Source organism: Aulonocara stuartgranti (genome assembly GCF_965226115.1).
Source record: "Aulonocara stuartgranti genome assembly, chromosome: 1".
Taxonomy (NCBI): domain Eukaryota; kingdom Metazoa; phylum Chordata; class Actinopteri; order Cichliformes; family Cichlidae; genus Aulonocara; species Aulonocara stuartgranti.
This window is the reverse complement of record NC_138939.1, coordinates 40168630-40186767: the sequence shown is the minus strand read 5'-3', so window position 1 is coordinate 40186767 and position 18138 is coordinate 40168630. Positions and strand designations below refer to the sequence as shown.

The window sequence follows — 18138 nt, the reverse complement described above, 5'->3', positions numbered from 1 at the left end:
TCTCACTTTGACTTCATGGTGAAAACTCAATTGTGTAATTGTCATAATCAGTGTTAAAACCACTAATGGCCAAATCTAAATATCACACTCATTTTAATATGTTATATAATAAACTACTGTTTTCACTAGCATTCATTAATATGATTATAGATTATTGTGTTATTAATATCCCGTATAAAATAAGAAAAATGGGACTGAGGGGTTTGTGGGTTTCAGTTTTGTCTTATGGAGTTTATAGAGCACCATAATGTCACTAACAGAGGTTTCTATCTCAGGGCGTACATTATTATTTTTGCATTAATACCATCAACGTGGTTTTTGCACAATCACATTTAGCTTTGGGTAGTGTGCAGTCACAGCTGTTTCATCTCACTGCTGCATTTTAAATGTAGAAAAAAACACGGTCATGTTGCTCTAACCCATAGGTGTCAAACTCTGGCCCGCAGCCTAATTACATTTGGCCCACGAAGCCAAACCAAATGACTATCAGAGCTGGCCTGCTGGTATTATACAGCTAATATATATATTGTTTAGTATTAAGCTTTGCTTGTTACATATTCAGTTTTTCAGCTAAACTTGTTTGAGTCCATAAGAAAAGATTCATTCTTAAATCTGGAGGAAGATTTGTTTTTCAATAAATATTAACGTTAGCCCGCGACTTTGTTCCAGTTTTGAATTTTGGCCCACTGTGTGTTTGAGTTTGACACCCCTGCTCTAAACAATAGAAAGACAGTACTAAGAGTACTTCTATTAAACCTGTGGGCTTCTGCAAATACTTAAATACTGTGACCAATGACAATCTTTTAAGTCACATACTGACCACCTGTTAAAGAAACTGAGGCTGAAGTTGGGGTACTTTTTCACAAACAGATGATTTCTCTCCTGCTGCCACCCTCCGGGTTTAAGGTATCGTTCATCAGCCCTCCTGCTCACTCTCAGTTTATCATGAGGCATTAAGATACCTAACTGGCTGTAAACCTTTAACACATCAACATTCTTTGGCTGATTGGTATATCTATAAATCATTTTCTGGTTTTCCATTCTATTCACTGTTCCATCAGTTTGTGCAGAGCTTGGAAAAAAGGCCTTCTCATTTCCTGCCCTGTCATCATGGACCACATTACAGCGGAGCTCTCTCAGATGGCATCGCTTGCAGAGTTTAAAAGATCTATAAACGACTTTATGAATCTGTCACTGGGAATTTTTTATGTGATTTTGTAAATCTTGGACAAGTTTCACCATTTTAGTATGCTTGTCTGAAACAGATCATGTAATGAGAAAGGGAGTCTCAAATAAAAATTAAATAAAAATAAAAGCCCAGGTATTAGCTAATATGGGCGACATGGCAGTAGGGCTGCCACGATTAGTCGACTAGTCACGATTACGTCGACGACTGATTTAATAGTCGACGCGTCGTTTGAAGCTTTGTAAGATCACAAAAGACGCAGGAATAAGTGGCAGGATTTAAGAGTGTAATAACGGACTGAAACAGAAGATGGCAGCACTGCATGTACAAGGATGCCAGCTGCCGTTAAACCCCGAAGAAGAAGAAGAAGAAGAAGAAGAAGAAGCTGTGTCCCAGAATTCATAGCGCGGCCCAGCTCAGTTTCCAACAATGGCGGCAGCTAGTTAGTTTTAATATTACTCTTATTATTCTTTCTGGGTCACAAAATAAACGTTTAACATATTTTCATGGAGAATGTAGCTGTGCAAACCTCAAATATCTGCTCAGTTTATCAGGACACCACATATTTTCAAAAGCGCTCCGACGTTTTCGGAGACTTCTGTTACCCACTAGCTCGATAGCGAGCCGGGGGCTAGGCTAACTAGAGCCGTGAGAACACCGGACTCCCGGCAAATCGTTTTCAAACCCACCGCTGTCTTTCGCTACTCAGGTTAAATATATATGAGTCACTTAGATAACTTAAAATGTTATTGTTTGGCTTTTTTCAGTATTTTATTTGTTCCTGAGTAAATCTGTTTGTCTGAGATTAAAGTTATAGTTTTTACACAGCTGAATAAACGTCAAGCAGACAGCTGATCATCAGAAGTGTGAGATGCTCCAGAATTTACTCCGGTGTCCTGTTATATTTTAGATAGCAAGGAGTTTATTAAACTTCACCGAAACAATCTGCAAATTTCATTAAAATTTAATAAACTATCATCTTGTCTTTATTTTTAGTTAGCACAGACCTTAAACACTTAAAGCTGTAAGCTAATGCTAGTTATATAGGAGCAGATGCTGCTGGTGCAATAAGCTGAACGATGATGATCTGATTAGTCGACTAATCGCAAAAATAATCGTTTGTGGCAGCTCTACATGGCAGCTAGGTCTGTCTTTAAGACCCCAACGTGGGTGAGAGAAAGGCTGAGAACTCAAACTCTTCAGCAAAATGTTTTATGAAGTCGTTGATCAAGTGAGCTATAAGAACATTTGCCTACAGACTGGCCTTTAACAAGAATGCAGATTTAAGGCAGTTATAGATTAACTTTGTTTTTAAACCTGGAATAAGCTAAGCTTACCTTGGCCAAACGTGAAAACCTTGCCATCTTTGGTTAAAGCCACGGAAAACTGAGTTCCACAGGCTACTTTTTTTATACCAATCCCACACAGCACGTCCACTTTCTAAGGATTTCAAAACAGGTCAGGGTCACAAACAGTTTCACTGTTTGATAGGCCAACAGATTAACTTCAGTTCATTGATCAGGCATCACAATGCAGCAGGTACCTGAGGTGAGGACTTGGCTGTGGAATTCCCAAGTCCCAGTTTCCCGTAGTCTCCATCGCCAAAGGCCCAAACCATCATTCCATCAGCAGAGACAACTAAAGTGTGGTTCAAACCACAAGCCACCTGAGGAGGGAGCACACGACAACACCAACTATCAATAGCTAAGATAAGGCTGGACAACTGAAAATAATCAAAACAATTAGAACTCAAAACTGCCCCAAAGTAGTTCCAGCAACCAGAAATAATCTGCCAAAATGTCACAACACCTAGAGCACAATCATATTACTGCAAAAACCTTAAAAAATTAGCTGATGGGGTTGGAAGGTTGGTAGCTTGATCGGCTCCAGTCTGTATGCCAAATATCCTTTGGGCACAACACTGTGTGTAAACGTGTGAGTGTTAAACAGAAAGCATGTGCTCGTATGAGCTCTTTGAGTGCCCAGGCAGAGTAGAAAAGCTCTATATAAGAACCACTGAAATATTTATTTCACAGTGTTTTTTGAATGTCCACAATCAGCATATAGCACCAGTGGACACATGACGACTGATGTCTTCATATTGTTCTCCAGTATAGAAAACAGTAACAGTGTAACAGTACAGAAATCCTCTGAATGTGCCGCGTATCCAAGCATTTCACAGACACCAACTGTAACAGTAATGAACGTCTTACCTGTCCTACATGGTAGCCCTCCAGAGCAGTGACCTTCTCTGGCAGCTTCTTGTTTGAGGTGTTCCCCAGCCCTAGTCTTCCATAATCACCATTACCAAAAGTGAAAAGCTTCCCATCAGCTGTGACTACGGCCGAATGTTTGAACCCGCAAGACATCTAAAGAGTGAAGAAAGCACAGAGCATTGTAACTGAAACTGCCTATCTCTATGATGTTCTTGTTAACCCCAATAAAGGTGTGCAGAATATGGAGGAGAAGCGTGACCCAGAGAAACCTTAATAGATATATGACAGAATTCTGCAACAGCAAAGATAGTGTTGGAAGTCTAACCTTCAAGAGAAAAAACTTATTTTTGGCTCAAAGTAGGCAAACATGTTTTATTGATTCCCACAGAATTACACTGTACACCGCTCAAAAAAGATTAAAAGAACACTTCTTAAGGAGACTCTAGCCAGAGTACAACATCTGGAATACTGATCAGTTAAGTAGCACAGAGGATGTTTTTGTGTTAATAAAATCAACAACAGGGTGGCTGTGGCTCAGGTGGTAGAGCAGATCAGCTACGGAGTGGAAGGTTGGTGGTTCGTGCCAAATATCCTTGGGCAAGATACTAACCCCAAGTTGCCCTCCGATGCGTTCATTGGTGTGTGAATGTTGGTTAGTTTGCACTTGAGTTTAGAAGTGCTTCTAGGAGTGGGTGTGAATGGGGAGAATGAGGCATGTTGTATACAGCGCTTTGAGAACATCCCAGCTTCATAGGTGGAAGCCACTGACAGATGAAGAGGGGACTTTTTAGTGTGGTGGGTCCTGGTTCCTCTGGGTGCATGATGATGTCAGGTCTCATGTGCAGACAGTATGAGAGAGCAGGCTGTTCCCAGAGGATGAACTGCCATTGACTGGCCCCCACGCTCGCATAACCTAAATCCAGTATTACACCTCTGAGATATTGTGTTTTAGTCTATCTGAACCTCAGGTTGTCTCTCCAAGAGCTCAGTCATGCCCTGGTACAGATCTTGGAGGACATCCCACAGCACATGGATACACAAACTATTCAATTTAACTCCATTTTGTTGATACATTTAGATACATGTGATATATACAGTATACATATTTACTTATATTTATAAGGCAGACCTTACAAACTAGTGAGTACCAATAAAATGTATACCCGGTCACATCATTGTCTGAATTCAGCCCTCTGTACATATCCTGCATGATTTTTTTGGGTACTGTGGAATTGAATAAAATTAGTGCTGTCAGCATTAATCTTGTTAAAATGACGTTAATACCATAACCGCATTAACACTGTAAATCTCTGTTAGCGAGTTAACACAGATCGCCCCGTGCGAGGGTCTGCACGGCACTAACGCATTGATTAGCTAACTGCGCTAACATATTAATGCCGCGCATTCCCCCCCCCATAACCGTTAATGCAGTCATGGCTTTAATGTCATTTTAACGAGATTAACGCTGACAGCACTAAATGAAATATATTTTTAAGGAGGGTGGAGACTTACCTGGACCACCTCCTCTCCTTGCAGTGCCTCAATCTGTCGGGGTCGTCGCTGGCGGTCACTGTTTCCATGTCCAAGCTTGCCGTAGTCACCGTCTCCCCAGCTGAACACCTCGCCGCTCTCTGTCAGAGCCATGGAGTGACCATCACTGCCACAAGATGTAACCAACTGGGTCACAACAAAACCTGGTAAGAACGAAAAGCACATGACAGGGTTTATGCCACCAATCCGCTGACCAAATGTTCTTTTAGCTCTATATTTCGTGCACACCAGCTACCACAAATAATTTGCCTTTTAGCCGTTAAGCGTTCTGCTACATTCAGCTGGCTTTGTGCCTGTGTGTTTGTTACTTTTGGTTGTGTACAGGTGTTGTCATGTCACCTTGAAGAGCTGAGATGACAGTAAGGACATGCAGGTCATCTGAGTTGCCTTGTCCCAGGCGGCCATAGCTCCCCTCTCCACAGGCCAATACGGTGCCGTTGGGCTGGATCACAAAGGTGCAATTCTGCCCACACACCACCTACAAGAAACGAGAATGTGAACGAGTAATCACAGGTAGAAATAAAATACAGCTCACGCTGCTGTTTTAATTATAGAAACAAAGTTCAAAAAACAATATGTCCAGTAGTTTATGTCTCTGTACCTGCTGTGCCTGAGAGAAGGAAGGGGCAATGGTTGGAACGAGGATATTTCTTCCAGCCTCTGCTAGCTGACCGTGTCGCCCTGCACCCCACAGAAACACGTCGCATTTCCCTCCGAGGTGCCAGTCCTGATCATGAACCCAAACATGAAAAATGGAAGAAAAGAATCGGGTTGAAACTAGATGTGATATTAAATCATGAGGTAAGGATTTGGTTGTCAATTTTTGAGATCAAGAAACATGTTTGTTGTGTGGAAATATCCACCTTCTCACCTGGCCTGACATCCCTCTTACTCGCCATCACCCTTCAGTTAAGCTCACTGTTGTTAATGTTGTGATTTTGGCTGATTGAGACACTTTTTACACCATTTTACCCAAAAATGCAGAGCAAATATTCTGTGACTGTCTTACTGTTTCACAATGACCTCTTGCTCTCTTTCTGCAGTCAGAGGTATTAGCAGCAGATGAACCTGAGGTATCAATTTCAACATCCTATGTTGCCTTGTTGTCAAGTTACCAGAATTTCAGAAAACTTGACCTCTGACCTTGATCTTGAGGTTCAAGAACTTCACTGAAATTCTAATTCATCTAAGATTTTTAGTAGACACCTATGGTTTCAGTTTCAAACTCCTACATTACTACATTACTTCCACGTTGCTTCCCTGCCTGCTCGGCAGCGTGACAGCAGTACTGCATCAGCCTTTTACGCCGAGGGCTAAAAAAACAAAGCTATGATCACTTGTACCTAAATAAATAGATATTTAGAGCAGCGGTCTCCAACCTTTTTTGCACCACGGACGGGTTTATGCCCGACAATATTTTCATGGACCGGCCTTTAAGGTGTCGCGGATAAATACAACAGAATAAAACTAGTACCGGTAAGAAAATTTATTCATAACACACGTGAACAGACCCAGGAAAACCGAGTAAACGATAAAAGCGATAACAAAATAACGCTGAAAACCAATAAAAACCCTGAAAACTATACATTTCACACCTGAGCCTCAACTCTCGCGGCCCGGTACCAAACGACTCACGGACCGGAACCGGTCCGAGGCCCGGGGGTTGGGGTTCGCTGATTTAGAGGACTGTAGTTGGATAAAAAAGGGAGGGCTGAACGGGTCACACCAAAAAGTGATTTCAACAATTTAAACTATTGTAAATGACTTGGTCTAAAATCTGTTAAATATCTCTTGATTGCCATCAGCTCATTTTGATCATATCCCCATCGCAAGGTAAACTCTGCAATCGGTTTTGGGCAAAGTGACTTTTATATAATCTATAGCAGCAGAAACAAACATAACAGTTCTATAAAGATACTTTAGCTGTAAACAAAACCATAAGTACTGATTATAATGCAGAAGATAGAGTAGGTGCAATACTGCAATCATAAAGATACTTGCAAAACGTGTTGTACTTTATCTCCCCCTGTAACTCCTGCTGACTCCACATTATTTATCAGTATAGGTAAAGACATAAAAACTATACAGAAACATTTGAAATCACTTTTTGGAACAACAAGGCAGAGGCAGTGCGTGACTGCGGTGCGTGACTGCGGTGCATGACTGCGGTGCATGACTGCGGTGTGTGACTGCGGTGTGTGACTGCGGTGCGTGACTGCGGTGCGTGACTGCGGTGTGTGACTGCGGTGCGTGACTGCGGTGCGTGACTGCGGTGTGTGACTGCGGTGCGTGACTGCGGTGCGTGACTGCGGTGCGTGACTGCGGTGTGTGACTGCGGTGCATGACTGCGGTGCGTGACTGCGGTGCGTGACTGCGGTGCGTGACTGCGGTGCGTGACTGGGTGGACTGCTGGCTGCTCTGAGTATTGGGGGAGCTGTAGCTGAACTGAGCGGAGAGTTCAGAGTGTGGAGAACAAATCTGAGACAATAGAGAGGGAAATGAATTTGGTTCAAATCTAAGGAGCAGAGTTATCGAGGTGAAGCTCAAGAGAGGCAGAGCAGTGTAAGCACTGGATGAGAAGCCAAACACATCATCCAAAATAACTTCTCATAATGTTCTTCTTCTGTACTAATTAATCCATTTACATGTGTTAGCTTTTGTGTTATATTTGTTCATTATTGTATTCTAATATGTATTTTAACCTTCTGTAATGAAACAATTTAATCTTCCTCTTAAACATTTCTAAAAATCCTACCTAAAATCAGAAAAATCATATGAAAATAAGCAGCTAAACTTGAAATGATTTCTCTGCCATTACTACATACTGCAACAGCAGTATAAAGCGTATAAAGCAGTACCCCCGGGAGGGGGGCCATTTATTTCACCTAAACTGTCAAAGTTACCTCTGGCCTGGAGGTGGCCCATGACATGATCTGTTCATCCATACTAGCTGACCATTTACTGTTGTCCTGTAGAAATAAAAGCAAAGGCTGCTGTTATGAGCTGCACAGGTTTTGATTACATTCTAAATTACAGTTTAATCAGCTTTGCTCACCAGGAGCAGAGCCATTTCATCTTTAGGCACGGGTTCCAGGTCAGGAACGGAGAAGGACTCGGGGAAGGCTGCACCTCGAGCAAGAGCCTCTGCCGCCTTTACTGTGGTGGAGAAACAGTCCAACCATGCCCACTCGCTGGCGCTCCATACAGCGATGCCAGACTCAGGTGGGCAGTGTCGAAGGTGGGGCGGCACAGGGGGACGGCACAGAAGCTGGTCCAGATGGAGACCTACAGCCAGAGAGGCAAGGCACTGCATGTACGGGCTGTGGACAAGCTGCTCCCCGCATACAACATGGGGCTGGAAGTAGAGAGCAAAAAGAGACATTATTAGTGTCAAATACTATTAATCTGTCATGAATAGTGCAAGTTTGCTTGGATTGGCTTTTATTTTTTTCTCAGAGTTCTCCAACACAAATAGAGCTGAAGAAGAAGGTTTTTTCAGCCCAAGAAAGAAACATGGTGATATAATCATCTAGTACAAACTCTGACTTCTAGTAGGGGCTATATCATATCTCCCTTTACCTTCTCATAGGCATACTGCTCCTGCAACATGACAGGCAGTCTCTCCAGGAAAGCTCTCATGCAGGGTGCCAAGTTGAGGCCGACCACACCTTGCTTCTTCAAAGCCGTGCGGCAGGTGGCCAGCACATGGTTAGATGCCATGAACTCTTTGGAGCAGTTCACAACCAACACATCCTGGAAATCAAGCCATACAAAAGGCAAATGAAACTTAACTGAGGACAAATACAATCATACAAAATGACGGAGACAATGGAGTCAAATGAGACAACTTGCCTTTGACCTGTTGGAGCAGACGGCCACGCCCACATCTGAGACCCAGACAATGTTCTGGACAGCCCCTGACCCAGCTACCACGGTCTGGAGTACTGAGCCATCCTGTTGGAAATGGACACACACACACACACACACACACACACACACACACACACACACACACAGTGTCACTATAAACAGCAGCTTCATTCACCAGTGTAATTAAGTGTCATGTGTTCTTTCCATCTACATATTTACAGTCATCTGTGTGTGTACTTACAGTATTTACATATGAACTATGTGCCTTCATTTCCATCTGTGTGTATATGTATGTTTCTTACCCGCAGGGACCAGATGTTCATGAGGCCTCCCACTCCTCCAGATGCCAGGGCCAGACCATCAGGACTGAAAGCCAGTGTTCTTACTGGAGTGATGTGGCCCTTTAGCTGGAACACACAAACTGCTCCATCTTCTGACCATCGGGTGGACTGCTGCACATCAATGATAGCACATTGAGGTTGAACAACACATTAACTTATTGCTCAAAAATAAAGCAAAAGAAACTCAGCTGCTACTGGATGACTTTGGCTAAAGTGCTTTTACAGTAGAAGTTAAAACACACAAATACCATTAACTTGGGTTTGGCTTCATTCTCCCACCATCCTTCTGAATCAGAGGAACAGGAGTCTGTGAAGTTTGAAATGTCTTGAGGAACAGTCCAGACAGAGACCAGACCATTCTGGCAGCATCTGAAAAGCATAATGACCCATAACAACTTTTTTTCCTCAAAATAATCATTTTGTGTGGAGAAACAACAAAAACGGCAGAAGTGAAATCACAAAACCCAAAACAGAGGGCGCATTCAAGGTCAACGTACACGGCGAACATGCTGAGGGGCTTCGGACTGCATCCAGGCAAGCTGCACCAGGCCACACCATTAACCAAGGAGGGGTGTCTAAGGCTCTGTAGGCAGTGCCAGCCAGAGCCCGTGTCAGAGCAGGAGTCTGGATTGGCCCACAGTTTCACAGTCTCCTCTTTAGCACACGTCAGCAGGATCTGACCCGTTGGACTCCACTTCATGCTGCTGATCGACTCCTGACAAAAAGATTTGGAATCATTGTCAGCTATAAATGTCCATCTAATCCATCTAGCTGACAGTAAAACAGCTCGCTCTTTTTGAAATTTAAATGAAAGAATCACAACATAAACAGAATGATAAAATTACTCCACCTTGTGCGCATCAATGACAACAATGGCTCCTTTATCCAAAGGTTCTTTGGATCCAATCAGCAGCTTTCCATCTGCGTAGCCAACGGCAAAAGGCTTGTCTTCACTGTACCAGGCAATGTGCATTATTGCCACTAAAGGAGGAAAAAACCTTCGGTTTTTCTTTCAGTTACACAAGTAAATATCAAAGATGTGGTTGAACCTGAAATAAAACTCTCATACCGTCTTTCCTGTAGCAGTGTTCCAGCTCTGTGCGGTGCATACCAGAAGAGTCCAGCACCTCGATGAGGCCCAGTGATCCATCCATTCGACCCACCAGCAGCATGTCTTTGGGCTCCCCACACCACAAGGACTCTGCTTCCTCTTCAGGCCAAGTTAGTGCAGACACCCAGTGAGGCTGCACATCCAAAAGCCCTTTACCACCTTGGAGACAATGAAAGCAGATCCATGATGACATTTTGTATAAGATATATCATACTTATATTGACAAATGCCCAAGTATACTTGGTTTTAATGTTCCTTTTAGGTATTTTATATAGTGGTTCTGATGTCTTTCAGCTGTCTGTGAAGGAACATGAGAGCTTCCTGCTTATACAGTTGGACAAACTCCAACACTGCAGTCTTGGAGTGAGCTGTCGTTTCTGTTCTTCCCTGCAGATTCACTGTGAGATGGATGATGACTTTGTTGCCACAATGTATCAACTTCTTTAATGCTGGGCTCACACTGTGCGATTTTTGGCCCATTTTGAGCCGATTTTTGAGTCGTGCGACCGTTTTGGCGATCGGCCCGATTTTGGCCTTCATCGTGCGTCGTGTAGTATACGTGGGGTAACGAGAAGCGATTAACACCTCAGGGTGTCACCGCAGCTTCTCACACTGCTCACGCGCAAACACATAAACGTCGGTGATAAAGACGGAGCAGCACGGCTGTGCAGCGTGTGATCTGGACACAAGCGATGGAGGCACAACTTGTAGAACTTTAGAAAGCTCATCCGAGCCTTTTCGATGTGGCCTCACAAAATTATCACGACCACAACAACTGTGAAAATAGTTGGATTTACATTGCTGCTCAGTCACAGCTGCCTGATCATGTTTTTCATTAGCAATTTAGCAAAGTTGATGGTGGTGGTGTGTCTGTGTGAGTGACAGACAGAGAGAGCGAGCGACAGAATTTCTGTTATAACCTTCATGTTATGGAGGCACAGTGTGAGCACTCGGGTCGCATCAGAGCATCGGGCGGTATAGTGTGAGACCTGCATCGTGACCTACCAACTTCTAACCCCTGCGAGTCAATCGTGCAGTTTGAGCAGGAGCTGAATCGCGCGACTGAAAAAAAATCGCACAGTGTCTGCCCGGCATAAGAAAGCATGAACTGCTTCTTTTTATGCAAATGCAAAATTATGTTAAAATAAAACAGTCAAAAAAGACGAGGAGGTTAAAATTTCAGTGGCCCTCACCTGTAAAACCATTCCTTTTTTCGGGGGTTTGTCTCATTGTTGCCCTTCTAGTGTACCTGCTGATAATTCATTAACACCAAACCAGGTGAAAGTGATTACACCTTCTATTAACCCCAGTAACAGCTCTGGACAGATGGTTCACAAAGCCAGGTGTATGGTGAGGGGCAGAAAATGATGCCTGGAACACATCCGGTGACCATTCAGTTTTATTTTTAATAGAAGACCTCTCATTCATATGCTGCAGGCCTCCGTCACCAGTGATACGAGGTGAGCCACAGATTATAGTGAAACAAGTCCTGCAAAACTCAGTGAAGCTCATCATTAACATATTCAATAACCCCCAGAGAAGACTGGACAAAATGAACTCTTTACCATTAACTTGCCAGATGTTGACCATTTTCTCCATGGCAGAGGCGAGATACTTTCCAGTGACACTCCATGCAAGAGGTGACAGGCAAGGATCGCTGGGAGACCCCAAACCAGACATTCCCTCCTCCAAAGAGTCGTCACTAGTGAAAGATAAGATAAAAAAACAAAGTTAGAACTGTATTGAAGTATCTGACACCTTTGGGAGCACTCAAACTTATTTAAAGTCTCATCTAAAAGAACTTTATACAATGATGAAAACTATTTTTTTCTTTTGTAAGGAATGATGTGTGATTCTGTGAAAGAGGCTCATGGGACAGGAGCCTTCAGGACCTGCCTCAGCAAACTGCCAAAGGTCAGGTTGGTTCGATTCCTTGAGAAACGAACCAAAAACATTTGTCCCACAGGGATCGTTAAAAGGCATCTTAATTCTCAAACTGGTAACTGAGTTTCTGATGGAGAAAAAAGATTTATTGGGGGGAAATAAATACAAACTGGACCAATTACAGCAAGATGTCTCTGTTTAGCTGTGTGGGATCCTTAAAAAAAAACCTTACTCCTTATTGAAGACGCAGGTCTGCTGGAGGGTGTACTGGCTCTTGGTTACGTTCCATACTCTGACCGTCCCGTCATTGCCACTGGTAGCCAAAAGGCCTTTCTTACTGCACCAACCACATGTGATGACCTGAAGCAACAAGAGGAGGATTATTTTAACTACCAATCAGAAATGGTGCAAACAACCTCACTGTATAATACAGAGAAAGACCAAACTACCGACCCTGCTCTGGTGAGCCTCTAGTTTGATAAAGGAGCACTTTCGCAGGTCCCCTGCCATGTCAGCAAAAGTCTGCGGACGGTTCTGGTTGTTGTCGCGGTCGTGGGCGGCCAGAGTGCGAACTAATTGCTGAGCACCCCACTGGCGATGCTGCGAGGAAAGCCGTGAGGACAGGCAACAAGCTGCCAGAGCGTTGGCCAGCTCCAGAGGGCCTACAGCGGAAGGATTATGGGAAGGATGGGCATACAAATGCGCAATTAGACCTGCTCGACACGGAACACAAAGTGACAAGAATGCCCGGTGAGTGAAAGAAGGAGCAACGATGAAAAGACACAAAAAGCACAAAAAATGTGAATATACAGAAGAAACTGGCACAAGCAGATGAGTTATGTCACTACTACATGAATTAAACGAATACGTGTATGACTGGTATCAGCACCAGGAAGAACATTTTAGAATAAGCAGAAGAACATAAGAGCATCACAGAATCACTGTTCTTCTGAGTATAAAGTATATTTATGTGAACACAAACCACATTGAAATGACTTTTCTTTAAATATTAAGAAAAAGTAACATCATAATATACCAATATGAGATATAACTTCAAGGTAATCAAGATCAATTCCATGAAGTAAGAGAGAAACAATGACAGACGAAATGACATGGAACGGCCTTTTCCTCAGAGTCTACAAACCTCTTTTCTCCATATCAGCCTTGTCATAAGCAGGTCTCAGTCTGGCCCCTTTATCTGCCAGGAGGGCCACAAGGGCCTGAGTCACCACAAAGTTAGGCGACGTGACCAGCTTGTTCTCCTCGGCCACACCACGCAGAAAGCTGGGCAAGAACTTTCTCTGGATGGGGTCGTCCACCGTTGTCAGATTCATGCCTGTAGCCGCAGAGATCAGGTTCTGGATAAGAAAAGGGGGGAAAAGCATCACATCAATCAACATTTTTAAAGTGCAAGAAAGCTGAAAGGGGAGACGTGGATAATCTGTCTGATGAAATCTGTGCAAAAGTCACAGCTGCACCCCACACCTGCTGCTCAACCTACAAATGCATTTCCTTACTAATGTTGCACCTTTTAATGAGACATAAACAGGCTTTCCTATAGTATAAGATTTATTCATTGTCAAAAAGCATTGTTAAAATAAATAAGTAATCAACCCAACATACATTTCTTTACTTTCTGTGGACTTTATCACACCACCTCTGTATAAACTGATAATGACCAAAAATGTGGATTCATAAGACCTGTTGCTCTAGATTTTCAGACCAGTTCTCATATGAATTAGCAAACCTTAACCTTTTCTCCCAGTTTCCCTTCTTTGGCGATCAAGGATGGCTTCCTGACAGCCACCTTTGCACTGAGACCATTTCTGATGAGGCACTGGCAAACAGCAGATGGATCAACTGAACACCAGACCATCTCTTTCTTTGTAGGTCTTTACTGGACTTTTCCTATTTCTTAAGGCTGTGACTTCCCGGTACAGTTCAGTTTACTCCAATTTTTGAAGGACACACTGCACACCACACCAAGACTTTAACTGAACAAACACACACATCCACACATGTGCAATAACACTAAGTGCAATAATCTTTTCTGGCATCGTTGTATTTTTACTCAGTTGTATATAGCATTCGTATTCTATTTTTATCTTATTGTATATTTTTATTCTATTTTATTCTACTGTATATAGTATATTATTTTATTCTATTCTGTACAGCTGTGTACTGTATTTATTCTTATTGTATTCTAATTTTTGCGTCATAACTTTTGCACTGTCCACTTCCTGCTGTGACAAAACAAATTTCCCACGTGTGGGACTAATAAAGGTTATCTTATCTTATCTTATATGCTATATATAGCATATATATATATATATATATAGCATATATATATACCATATATATGCTATATATATATATATATACCATATATATATGCTAATATATATATATATATATATATATATATATATATATATATATATATAGCAGCTGGATAGCGTAGTGGTTAAACTACACGCCTTTGGAACAGAGGATCGCAAGTTCGATTCCTGCCTGGGGCGTCTGTATCCAGTAAGGGTCCTAAGGCTAGACCCCCTATGCTAAGCAAGCCTACCGCAGACATGAGCGAGACAGATAAATATGAAGGCATGCCGGCTCGGACGTCGCCCGGATCAACAAGGTCCGCGTCAGGTGTTGAGGAACCAGGGCACCCTGACGAAAAGTGGGCTACTGGAACAAGAAGGCATCGGTGGGCAAGGGACGAAAACAGGGCGTTGTTGGAATGCTACTACGCAAGTAACCCCGGCGGAAGGGGCTACATGAATAGGATGAGGGACCTATGGATTCTTCGATACCCAACATCCACAATGACGGCGAAACAACTAGTAGCTCAGTGTTCCAACATTCGAAAGAAGGGACTGCTCTCACAGCTAGAGATTGACGAGGTACAACACAAATGCTACGGCAAGGAGGAGTCAGGACGCCAGGTCAGGGGGGAGATATCATCACCCCCACCCGAGATTGGGTACATAGCCCCAAGTGCGATAGGAGAAGGATCGTTGAGTGCGAGAGGAACTGACCTGAAAAATAGGATCATGGCCAAGCTTGAAACCTGGATCCCCCGTAGCCGGTTACCAAGATTACGTGAAGTACCCTCAGAAGGTCTGCTAGATGATGTTAATGCAGCACTACGGGCAATACCTACAACCACGATTACCGACACTAACAAGCTGATCTACAATACGGCAGCAGTGATCAGTGAGATGCTTGGCTACAAGTTGAACAGCCACAAGGGGCAGTACCCTCCATGGAGAAGGAGGCTAGAGGGCAAGATCAAAGTAGCACGGAGGGAGGTTAGCCAACTAACGGAGTTGCAGAAAGGTGCGACAAATAAGGTGCCTAAGAAATACAGCAAGCTGTCCATACCTGAGGCCTTGGAAACTGCCAAGCAAAGACTCACAGCCTTGGCCAGCCGCTTGAGGAGGTACACCAGAGAGATAGAAGGCAGGAGAATAAACCAGCTGTTCTCCACAGAACCAGCAAAGGTGTACTCTCAGTGGCAAGGGAACAATAAGAGAACAGCACCACCAAGGCTGGAGACGGAGCAATACTGGAAGAGCATATGGGAGAAGGATGCAACCCATAACGGCAATGCTCAGTGGCTAGTGGATCTGAGGGCAGACCACAGCGACCTCCCTGAACAGGGTCCAGTAACCATCACAGTGGCAGATATCCAAGAAAGGGTCTCCAGTATGAAGAGTTGGACAGCACCAGGGCCCGACATGGTTCACGCCTACTGGCTGAAGAAGCTGACTGCACTCCACGAGCGTCTGGCAGCACAAATGAACCAGCTGCTAGTTAACGAGAGACACCCGGAATGGCTAACTGAAGGCCGGACGGTCCTGATCCCCAAGGACCCCAAGAAGGGACCGGTCCCCTCCAACTACCGACCAATAACCTGCCTCAGTACTACATGGAAGCTCCTGTCAGGCATCATATCGGCTAAGATGAACAGGCACATGGGTCAATACATGAGCGGGACACAGAAAGGAATTGGCAAGAATACCAGAGGTGCAAAACACCAGCTACTGGTAGACAGAACAATCAGCCGAGACTGCAAGACCAGACTGACCAACCTGTGCACTGCCTGGATTGATTACAAGAAGGCCTATGACTCAATGCCCCACAGCTGGATACTGGAATGCCTAGAATTGTACAAGATCAATGGGACGCTAAGAGCCTTCATCAGGAACTCAATGGGGATGTGGCGTACAACACTAGAGGCCAACTCCAAGCCCATAGCACAAGTCACCATCAAGTGCGGGATCTACCAAGGAGATGCTCTGTCCCCACTGCTGTTCTGCATAGGCCTGAACCCCCTCAGTGAGATCATTAACAAGACTGGCTACGGATACCGACTACGGAACGGAGCAGTTGTCAGCCACCTCCTGTACATGGATGACATCAAGCTGTATGCCAAGAGTGAACGAGACATCGATTCACTGATCCACACTACCAGGCTATACAGCAATGACATTGGAATGTCGTTCGGACTGGAGAAGTGTAGTCGGATGGTAACAAAGAGAGGGAAGGTAGTCAGAACTGAGGGGATTGAACTACCAGAAGGCAACATTGCAGACATAGAGGACAGTTACAAGTACTTGGGGATCCCGCAGGCGAATGGGAACCATGAAGAGGCCGCTAGAAAGGCTGCAACCACCAAGTACCTGCAGAGGGTCAGGCAAGTCCTGAGGAGTCAGCTGAATGGTAAGAACAAGATCCGGGCCATCAACACATACGCCCTGCCCGTGATCAGGTACCCTGCTGGGGTAATAGGCTGGCCAAAGGAGGAGATAGAAGCCACTGACATAAAGACAAGAAAGCTCCTGACCATGCATGGAGGGTTTCACCCCAAGTCCAGCACCCTGAGGCTGTACGCTAAGCGGAAGGAAGGGGGCCGGGGACTGGTGAGTGTCAGCACCACAGTCCAGGATGAGACAACGAACATCCAAGAATACATTGGGAAGATGGCCCCAACTGACCGAGTGCTCAGTGAATACCTCAGGCAGCAGAAACCCAAGAAAGAGGAGGGAGACGAGGAACCATCATGGAAGGACAGGCCCCTGCACGGTATGTACCACCGGCAGATAGAGGAGGTGGCTGATATCCAGAAATCCTACCAGTGGCTGGACAAAGCTGGACTGAAAGACAGCACAGAGGCACTAATCATGGCAGCACAAGAACAAGCTCTGAGTACAAGATCCATAGAGGCTGGGGTCTATCACACCAGGCAAGACCCCAGGTGCAGGCTGTGTAAAGATGCCCCAGAGACAATCCAGCACATAACAGCAGGGTGCAAGATGCTAGCAGGCAAGGCATACATGGAACGCCATAACCAAGTGGCCGGCATAGTGTACAGGAACATCTGTGCCGAGTATAACCTAGAAGTCCCGAGGTCAAAATGGGAGATGCCCCCAAGGGTGGTGGAGAATGACCGAGCTAAGATCCTGTGGGACTTCCAGATACAGACGGACAAAATGGTGGTGGCTAACCAACCGGACATAGTGGTGGTAGACAAACAGAAGAAGACGGCCGTAGTGATCGATGTAGCGGTTCCGAATGACAGCAATATCAGGAAGAAGGAACACGAGAAGCTGGAGAAATACCAAGGGCTCAGAGAAGAGCTCGAGAGGATGTGGAGGGTGAAGGTAACGGTGGTCCCCGTGGTAATCGGAGCACTAGGTGCGGTGACTCCCAAGCTAGGCGAGTGGCTCCAGCAGATCCCGGGAACAACATCGGAGATCTCTGTCCAGAAGAGCGCAGTCCTGGGAACAGCTAAGATACTGCGCAGGACCCTCAAGCTCCCAGGCCTCTGGTAGAGGACCCGAGCTTGAAGGATAAACCGCCCGCAGGGGCGTGCTGGGTGTTTTTTTTTTATATATACATAGCATAAAAAAAAAAGACTTTTTTATCCATGTCAAACTATGTCATCTTTGGCATTTTTTGCAGACTCGTATAAAA

General features: G+C 44.4%; 1 protein-coding gene across 9 annotated transcripts in view; it reads right to left on the bottom strand.

The window, feature by feature from the left end:
• The window catches only part of herc1 (HECT and RLD domain containing E3 ubiquitin protein ligase family member 1), a 96474-nt gene that overhangs the window by 13906 nt on the left and 64430 nt on the right, over window positions 1–18138 (bottom strand). For 6 of the 9 annotated variants that reach the window (XM_082530525.1, XM_082530528.1, XM_082530526.1 and 3 more), the window contains exons 51-69: window positions 13304–13517; window positions 12613–12872; window positions 12392–12519; window positions 11841–11977; window positions 10234–10434; window positions 10015–10145; window positions 9662–9879; window positions 9413–9533; window positions 9126–9275; window positions 8806–8907; window positions 8533–8706; window positions 8009–8308; window positions 7857–7922; window positions 5555–5680; window positions 5293–5431; window positions 4915–5096; window positions 3400–3555; window positions 2730–2852; window positions 2524–2626 (exon numbers count right to left, since the gene is read on the bottom strand). In XM_082530525.1, coding sequence (XP_082386651.1) covers window positions 2524–2626; window positions 2730–2852; window positions 3400–3555; window positions 4915–5096; window positions 5293–5431; window positions 5555–5680; window positions 7857–7922; window positions 8009–8308; window positions 8533–8706; window positions 8806–8907; window positions 9126–9275; window positions 9413–9533; window positions 9662–9879; window positions 10015–10145; window positions 10234–10434; window positions 11841–11977; window positions 12392–12519; window positions 12613–12872; window positions 13304–13517 — 3031 coding nt within the window. The remainder of the gene's footprint in view (window positions 1–2523; window positions 2627–2729; window positions 2853–3399; window positions 3556–4914; window positions 5097–5292; window positions 5432–5554; window positions 5681–7856; window positions 7923–8008; window positions 8309–8532; window positions 8707–8805; window positions 8908–9125; window positions 9276–9412; window positions 9534–9661; window positions 9880–10014; window positions 10146–10233; window positions 10435–11840; window positions 11978–12391; window positions 12520–12612; window positions 12873–13303; window positions 13518–18138) is intronic. The other 3 variants (XM_082530531.1, XM_082530532.1, XM_082530533.1) reach the window with 1 other exon arrangement.